The sequence below is a fragment of the Propithecus coquereli genome, unplaced genomic scaffold (assembly GCF_000956105.1).
Source record: "Propithecus coquereli isolate 6110/MARCELLA unplaced genomic scaffold, Pcoq_1.0 Scaffold44, whole genome shotgun sequence".
Classification (NCBI taxonomy): domain Eukaryota; kingdom Metazoa; phylum Chordata; class Mammalia; order Primates; family Indriidae; genus Propithecus; species Propithecus coquereli.
This window is the reverse complement of record NW_012150174.1, coordinates 9,098,392-9,107,437: the sequence shown is the minus strand read 5'-3', so window position 1 is coordinate 9,107,437 and position 9,046 is coordinate 9,098,392. Positions and strand designations below refer to the sequence as shown.

General features: G+C 37.2%; 1 protein-coding gene across 3 annotated transcripts in view; it reads right to left on the bottom strand.

Annotated features, from left to right (window-relative positions):
- The window catches only part of RNF141 (ring finger protein 141), a 55,282-nt gene that overhangs the window by 3,047 nt on the left and 43,189 nt on the right, over window positions 1-9,046 (bottom strand). For all 3 annotated transcript variants that reach the window (XM_012654421.1, XM_012654422.1, XM_012654420.1), the window contains one exon: window positions 3,007-3,114. In XM_012654421.1, coding sequence (XP_012509875.1) covers window positions 3,007-3,114 — 108 coding nt within the window. The remainder of the gene's footprint in view (window positions 1-3,006; window positions 3,115-9,046) is intronic.

The window sequence follows — 9,046 nt, the reverse complement described above, 5'->3', positions numbered from 1 at the left end:
ATATTAGAATAAAAAAAAAAGAAAGTTAAAAGTTATAACTATTCCATATATTCAAAAAACTAAAAGATACAAGATATTAAGTAGAGACATAGAAGATATCAAAAACTCTAAACTTCTAGAAATGAAAACTAAACTATCTTAGGTTAAAAAAATACACTGAATAGGATTAATGAAAAGTTAGACATTGCAGAAAAAAAGATAAGTGAATTTGAAAAGATATAACAATATTAACTATCCAAAAGGAAACACAGAGAAAAAGACTCAAAAAAGAAGAAAAATAGCATCAGTGAGCTGTGGGACAACTTCAAATAGGCTAATGGTAACTGGAATCCCAGGAGAGGGGAGAGAAGAGGATACAAAAAAAATTTGAAAAAATAGTGGCTGAAAAGTTTTCCAAATCTGATGACACTATAAACCTACCAAGCACAAGAAACATGAAAAAAACTACTCTAAGGCACATCATAATCAAAGTGCTCAAAACCAGTGAAAAGAAAAAAAAAAGACCAAAAAACCCTTAAAAGCAGAGGGGAAAAAAGGCACATTACCCACAGAGGAAAAATGGTAAGGATAACAGATTTCTCATAAAAAAACAATGCAAGCAGGATGAGAGTGGAGCACCATCATTAAAGTACTGAAAGAAAAAATACTCTCAGTTTAGAATTTTGTATCAGAAAAAACATGTTTGAAAAATGATATTCAGACATTCAAAAAATCCTATGGAATCTACAAAAAAACTACCGCAACTAATAAATTGGTTTAATAAGGTTGCAGAATAGAAGATTGATACACAAAAATCTATTGTATTTCTATTAACATATACTAGCAATAATCATAAATTGAAATTAAAAATACCATTTAAAATAGCACACAACTATGAAATATTTAGGGATAAATCTGTCAAAGATATGCAACACTTAAAACTACAAAAATTGCTGAGAGAAATTAAAGAAGACCTAAATAATGAAGAAATACACTGTGTGTGTGGATTGGAAGATTCTATATTGTTAAGAAATCAACTCTCCCAAAATTGATACATTTATTCAACCCAATCCCAATCAAAATCTTTGTAGGCTTTTTTGTAGAAATTGATAAGCTGATTCTAAAATTCATATTGAAATGCAAAAGACCTAGAATGGACAAAAGGACTTTGAAAAAGAACAGAGTTGGAAAACTAACACTTCCTGATACTTACCATAAAGCTGCACTAATCAAGACATTATGGTATTAGTGTGAAATGGACAAATAAATCAAAGGCAGAAGAATCCAGAAATAGATCTACATTTGAACTCATTTTTAACAAAGGCGCAGAGGCAATTTAGTGAAGAAAAGATAGCCTTTCAACAAACTGCTGGAGAACTTGGATAGCCATATGCAAAAAAAAAAAAAAAAAGATAGAAAAAAGAAATTTGACCCATATTTCATACTATATAAAAATTGACTCAAAAGGTTTATAGATCTAAATGTAAAACCAAAAACTATAAAACTTTGGAAGAAAAGATAGGAAAAAAACTTTGTGACCCTGGGTTAGGAAAAGATTTCTTAGATACCACATTAAAATCACTATCCATAAATCATAGATTGATAAATTGAACCTCATCAAAATTAAAAACTTTTACTTTTTGAAAGACATGCTTAAGAGAAAGAGAGGATAAGCCACAGAGTGGGAGAAAATATTTGCAAATCATATAACTGATAAAGGACATGTATCCAGAATATATAAAGAACTCTCAAAACTCAATAAAATGGAAAAAATCCAACAAAAATGGGCACAGATTTGAATGAACATTATTCACCAATTTACAGATGATAAATTAGTATATGAAAAGATGCTCAACATCTTCAGTTAGTAAGGAGATACAAATTAAAACTACAATGAGATATCACTACACACCTATTAAAATGGCTAAAATTAAAAAGTCTGGCCATATCAAGTATTGGCAAGGATGTGGAGCAACTAGAACTCTCACACACACTGCTGGTGAGAGTGTAAAATGGTACAACTGCTTTAGAAAATAGCAGTTTCTTAAAAAGTTAAACATAACACCTACTATATAATCTAGTCATTCTACTACTAGGTATTTACTCAAGAAAAAAACCAAGATATGTCCATAAAAAGACTTGTCTACAAATGCGTATCACAGCTGTATCTATAACAGCCAAAATTGGAAACAACCTAATGTCCATCAACAGGTGAATGGATAAACGAGCTACGGTATCCACATTATAATAGATACTACTCAGCAATAAAAAGGAATGAACTATTGATACACGCTACAACATGGATAAATCTCAAGATAATTACATTGAATGAAAGAAGCCAGACAAAAAGGAGTATATACATATGATTCCACTTATAAAAATTCTAGAAAATCCAAATTATTTTTATAGTGATTAAAAGCAGATTAGTCGTTGCCGGGGGACTAGGGAAAAGGTGTGAGAAGGAGGCTTTATGATTGGGCACAAATTAACTTTTGGGGGCGATGGATTTGTTCAATATCTAGATTGTGATGATAGTTTTTATGGATGTGTACATATGTCAAAACGTATCAAAATATACTTTAAATACATGCAGTTTATTCGTGTCTTTTCTAAATTCTCCTAAATGCTCAATTCTTATTTTGTAAAATAATGAGCTTTCCTACTGATTTCTAAAGGTCCTTCCAGTTCCAATATTCAAGAATTCATTCCTTCTAAACACACAGAGAATAAATGTAGAAATGAGGAGAAAAAGGAAGAAAAAAGGAAATGTTTAATTTTAGATTCAAGTCAGGCACAAATCTCCTTACAGCAAAAGTAAAATGTCAAAACTAAGCTACATCCCCACATTTTATAAACTTCAGGTATAAAAATATTTTTAACCAGTAGGAGGCATGCTATAAAATTCAAAGTACTAAAGAATAAAATCTCTCATACTTAACTACAATATTTTGATACTTTTCAAAGTTTATTCATATACACTATCCCATTTGACCTTTGCCTATCCCATGAAAGCAGTAGATAACTTACCATTTATCAATACACTTCTGACAAAAGCTGTGAGCACAAGGCAGGATGAGGTCAGCTCGCCCATCCATACAGATACAACACTCCTCCTCATCAGTCAGCTGCTTTACCCTGCAATGTGAAAACTGAGCTGAAACAATGATATTCTGTCATTATGCTTCATACTTTGTTTTCGTTGCCCCTTAAAAAGCATTATTAAAACATCCATGTGTCCACAGCGTAAAGCACAATATGACTTATGCAAAATCAGACTAAAGTTAACATCTTTTAGGGATAGCAAAGGGAAGAAGTACTAAGAGGAGTAAATTTCATAAAAAAGACTGGATAAATTCTGTGATGGTTAAAGAAAATATGGGCAAAAAAAATAGAAATATTCAGGTCTTTCTGAATATAATTCAGCCCATTTTAGTCATACTGAATTTATATAAATGAATTCAACCAATATACAGTCATGTGTCACTTAATCATGGGGATATCGTCTCCAGAAATGTGCCAGGCGATTTCATCACTGTGCAAACATCATAGGGTGCACTTAGACAAACTTAGATGGTCTAGCCTACTACACACCTAGGCATATGGCATAGCCTATTGCTCCTAGGCTACAAACCTGTACAGCATGTTACTGTATTGAATACTGTAAGCAACTGTAGCACAATGGTATGTATTTATGTTTCCAAACATATCTAAACATAGAAAAGGTACAGTAAAAATACAGTATAAAAGATAAAAAATGGTACACCTATATAGGGCACCTACCATGAATGGAGCTTGCAGGGCTGGAAGTTGCCCTGGGTGAGTGAGTGAGTGACTGGTGAGTGAACGTGAAGGCCTAGGACATTTCTGTACACTACTGTGGACTTTATAAATACTATACACTTAAGCTACACTAAATCTATAAAAAAAGTCTTCTTTCTTAAATAATTAATCTTAGCTTGCTGTAACTTTTTTACTTTATGAACTTTTAAATGTTTTTAACTTTTTGACTCTTTTGTAATAATACAACTTAAAACACAAACACATTGTACAGGTGTACAAAAATATTTTCTTTATGTCCTTATTCCATAAACTTTTTTCTGTGTTTAAGATTTTTATTTTTTCACTTTTTAAATTTTTTGTTAAAAACTAAGACACAAACACACACTATTAGCCTAGGCCTACACAGGGTCAGGATCATTATTGATATTAATGATCCCCCTGTGTGGGACCCTTCCACTCCCACATCTTGTCCGTCTTAAAGACTGGAAGGACTTCAGGGACAATAACATGCATGTAGCTGTCATATCCCATGATAACAATGCCTTCTTCTGGATTATATTCTGAAGGACTTAGTTATTATTTTTTTTAAGTAGAAGGAGTATACTTTAAAATAATGATTAAAAATATAGTATGGTAAATACATAAATCAGTTACATAGTGATTTATCATCATTATCAAATATTATTACTGTACCTAATTGTATGTGCTATACTTTTATACAACTAGCAGCACAGGAGGTTTGTTTATACTAGCATCATCACAAATACATGGGCAATGTGTTGTGTTACAACATTAGGACAGCTATGACATCACTAGGCAATAGGAATTTTTCAGCCTCATTATAGTCGCATGGGACCACCATCATCTATGCAATCTGTCATTGACCGAAATGTTGTTATGTGATGCATAACTGCATAATTTATTCATCATGTAGGATACAAAGCTCTTTAAAATATGAACCCTGCCATGAAGGCCTTAGAATGCTGATGCTGATAATGGACATATAAGTGAAAGAACAGCTTAGTCTTCAGTATTGGGTGCTATGAGAAACATAAAAGGGAGAGAAGGCAGTTTCTGTCCTGTAGGAGCTCTTTCATCTTCTTGGGAAGAAAAAAGATGTCGAACCTTTTACTCCAGCCACAATTCAGAGTGCTCCTGAGTAAGCCGTACGCCTTTGTATATGGTGTATTCCTTTCCTTAAAAGGCCCTTGTGAGTTTAGTAAATTCCAACCCCAGTAACTCAGCTCAAATTATCATCTCTCTGCTCTCAAAATCAACATTTTCCTCAATTAAAGAACTTAAATATTGCATATTAATTGACGGTTGGTTGGTCTCTCCATCAACTGTAAGCTCTTTGAATATAGGGCATTTATCTTAGATTCTCAATAAATGTTTCTTGAAGTGATTTTAATTTCTTTTATCCTGTGTTATTCTGTAATTCTTAAGATTTTCTTCACCAAACATGTATTACTTCTGTGATCATACAACACAAATGTTTCAAAGTATAGCCACTAGACTATAAGCTTCTTAAGAGTATGAGCTATCTCTAATGTGTTTTCACTCCCTGCTGTGCTTATAGCACAACACTGTATATAAATTGAGACAGCCCTTAAAAATCTGTTGATTTGGGAGGGGCAAGATGGTGGGCAAGAAAAACCACCAGCCAGAGTGTCTCTGAAAGAAAGACAGATTTTAGAAGAAAGTGAAAAAAAAATAAACAGGCAGACAAACATAGATCGGACGAGGGTCAGAAGGTATGGTGCCTGAAATTACAGGAGACTCCACGGGAAGAAGTTGCGGAGGAGAACTGGAAGGAGAAAGGCCCCTGAGAGGCTTGGAGACCAGAAACAAGGGTAGGTGGAGCAGATAATTTTCCCCTCCCTTGCATCTTGGACTGCTGGTGGGCTCCTGAGCAGTTGGAGAGACATGCTGACACCAGCCCAGAGATGGCTGCCGCCAGTGGGTGGTGAGCCTCTTGCAGACAGGGCACCAGGCTCCCAGCTCCCTCGGGGCACCTCCCAGCCCGCAGACCCGAGCTGATAGGCAGGCGCCATATTGCTTCATTCTCCCCTTCCCCCGCTTCCCTACCCCTGGCAGCCAAGAGAGACGATTTAGCCACCACCTGGAGACATCTGCAGGGAACAGGACCTTTCCTTTAGGGGCCCTACAGCGGACTGAGGGATACTCAAGACTGTGAGCTCCCTACCTGCCAGCCCTCCCAGGTGCTGCTTGCCTGGTGACTCCAGGAGAGCAGGGCAAATCCCGAGGCGGAGAGACATTGATCCAGCTTGGGCACCCCGTGGGTGACTTGAGACCAGCACACTTCTCCCTGGCAGGGTCAGGCATTGATCTCTGGGGTCCAGGGGACAGGTCTGCTGACCAGATTCCGTACACCCAGGTCTCGATCGCATTGCCCCAAGGCACAGAAGGGATATTTGTGAAGGAGCATACTGAGGTATGTGTGTCTTCAGGGGCAGATCAGCGTGCTTGAGGGGCAGCCCTCCTCCCACATCACAGCCAGGGGAGATCCACTGGCTTGAGGTCCTGCCTGTTGGGAGAGGCCCGGGAGAAACTGCGGAACAGGGAGGGTGGAAAGGAACGAGGCCTGCTCCAGACTACAGGTCTCAGACAGCCCCACCCCCCCACACAGACTTTTTGGCTGAGTGGGGCCATTTCAGCCCCTCCCTGACAGCTTTGCCCAGAAGCAGAGAACAGACCTTTCACTCCTGCTAACAGCATTTGCGGTGCTTAAGGGCAGGCTTACCCAACCCAGCTCCACCCAGACTCACTCCCCCACCTGTCCCCACTGAGGTGGAGAATAAGGACACACCTGGAAGTCCCAGGGTCCCACCCACCACCTGAGGCACTATAGTGCTTCTCCAGAGGAACAAGAGCTGGTTACAGGACAAAAAAACAACACTGCAGCCTGTTCTTCCCACCAAGTGGCACCTACTGACAGAGAGGTCACTCTGCATACCCTTTGAGTGCATCTACTGACTTCTCATACAGGGTGTGGTTGAATATCACCCACAAACACCACCTACTGGCTCAGAGACTAAACAGGGCGTGTCATTATTCAAATGAAAATCTAAAGGTAAGAAACAACAGCTGATCCAGATGGGAAGGAATCAGCAAAAGAACTCTGGAAATATGAAGAATCAAGTGGAAAGCACACCCCCAAAGGGGAACACCAGCTCTCTAGCAATGGACATCAACCAAATTCAGAAAACTAAAACGACAGAAGAAGAATTTCGAACATGGATTGTAAGAAAACTCAATGATATGCAAGAAAAAATGGATAACCAACACAAAGAAACCACAAAAGAAATCCAGGACTTGGAAGAAAAATTCACTAAAGAAATGGAAATATTAAAGAAAAATCAAACAGAACTTCTGGAAATGAAGAATTTATTCAAGGAATTACAAAACACAGTGGAAAGCCTCAAGAACAGGGTAGATCAAACAGAAGAAAGAATCTCAGGGATTGAAGATAACACCTTTAAATTAAATAAGTCAGTCAGAGAGATAGAGCAAAGCCTACAAGAAATGTGGGATTATGTGAAGAGGCCTAACCTTAGAATCATAGGCATCTGTGAGGGTCAAGAAGAAAATACACAAGGGTTGGATAAGCTATTTGAGGACAAAATAGAGGAAAATTTCCCAGGCCTTGCAAAAAATCTAGATATCCAAGTACAAGAAGGTCAAAGGACTCCTGAGAGATTCAATGCAAACAGGAAGAGATCACGACACACAGTCATCAGACTGACCAAATAAACACCAAAGAGGCCCTCCTACGAGCTATAAGGTGTAACCTAGAAAGGAAAACCCATACGAACAACGGCAGACTTCTCAACTGAGACCTTACAAGCAAGAATAGACTGGGGCCGCATTCTCATTTCTTCTCAAACAGAATAATCCCCAGCCTAGAATCTTGTACCCTGCAAAACTAAGTTTTGTATACAAAGGAGAAATAAAGAACTTTTCAGAAAAGCAAAGACTGAGGGAATTCATCAAGACAAGACTTGCCCTTCAGGAAATACTCAAAACAGTGTTACACACAGATCAGCACAATAAACACTCACAAATGTAAAGTCATCCAAAAGCTAAAGGTCAAAGGCCAGATACCACAATGGCTCAAGGGAGAAAACAAAGCAAAAAAGTTCAACTTAACAGGATGAACAGAAATCTGCCCCACTTATCAATTCTCTCAGAAAATGTGAATGGCTTGAATTGTCCACTAAAGAGACATAGGCTGGCCGAATGGATAAATATACACAAGCCAAGTATCTGCTGTCTTTAGGAAACACATCTAACCCACAAAGATGCATTCAGACTCAAGGTGAAGGGATGGAAAACAATATTTCAAGCAAACAGAATCCAAAAGAAAGCTGGCATGGCAGTTCTGATTTCAGATAACTTAGTCTTCAAATCAACAAAAGTAATGAAAGACAAAGAGGGTCACTATATAATGGTGAAGGGTACAATTGAACAAGAAGACATAACAATTCTAAATATTTATGCACCTAACTCAGTTGCACCCAGATTCATAAAGCAAATCCTACTTGATCTAAACAAAATGATAAACAGCAACACCATAATAGCTGGAGACTTCAACATCCCTCCGACAGAATAAGACAGATCCTCCGAACAGAAAATAAACAAAGAAACAATGGACTTAAACAGAACTCTAGAACAAATGGGACTGACTGACATTTACAGAACATTCTACCCAAAAACCACTGAATATACATTTTTCTCATCAGCTCATGGGACATTCTCTAAGACTGACCATATCCTAGACCACAAAACATGTCTCAACAAATTTAAAAAAATAGAAATTATACCATCCATCTTCTCAGATCATAGTGGAATAAAACAAGAAATCAACTCCAGAAGAAACTCTCATCTCTACACGAAGTCATGGAAACTAAACAACCTTCTGCTGAATGATTATTTCATTAAGGAAGAAATCAAGATGGAAGTCAAAAGATTCTTTGAACTAAATGACAAAGGAGACACAAGTTATCAAAATCTGTGGGACACAGCTAAAGCAGTCCTGAGAGGAAAATTTATATCCATAAATGCCTACATCCAAAAGACAGAAAGATCACAAATAAACAATCTAATGAATCATCTCAAAGAATTGGAAAAGGATGAGCAAACCGACCCCAAACCTAGCGGAAGAAAAGAAATAACAAAGATCAGATCAGAACTAAATGAAATTGATAACAAAAAAACTATATGGAAGATTAATAAAACAAAAAGTTGGTTCTTTGAAAAAATAAAC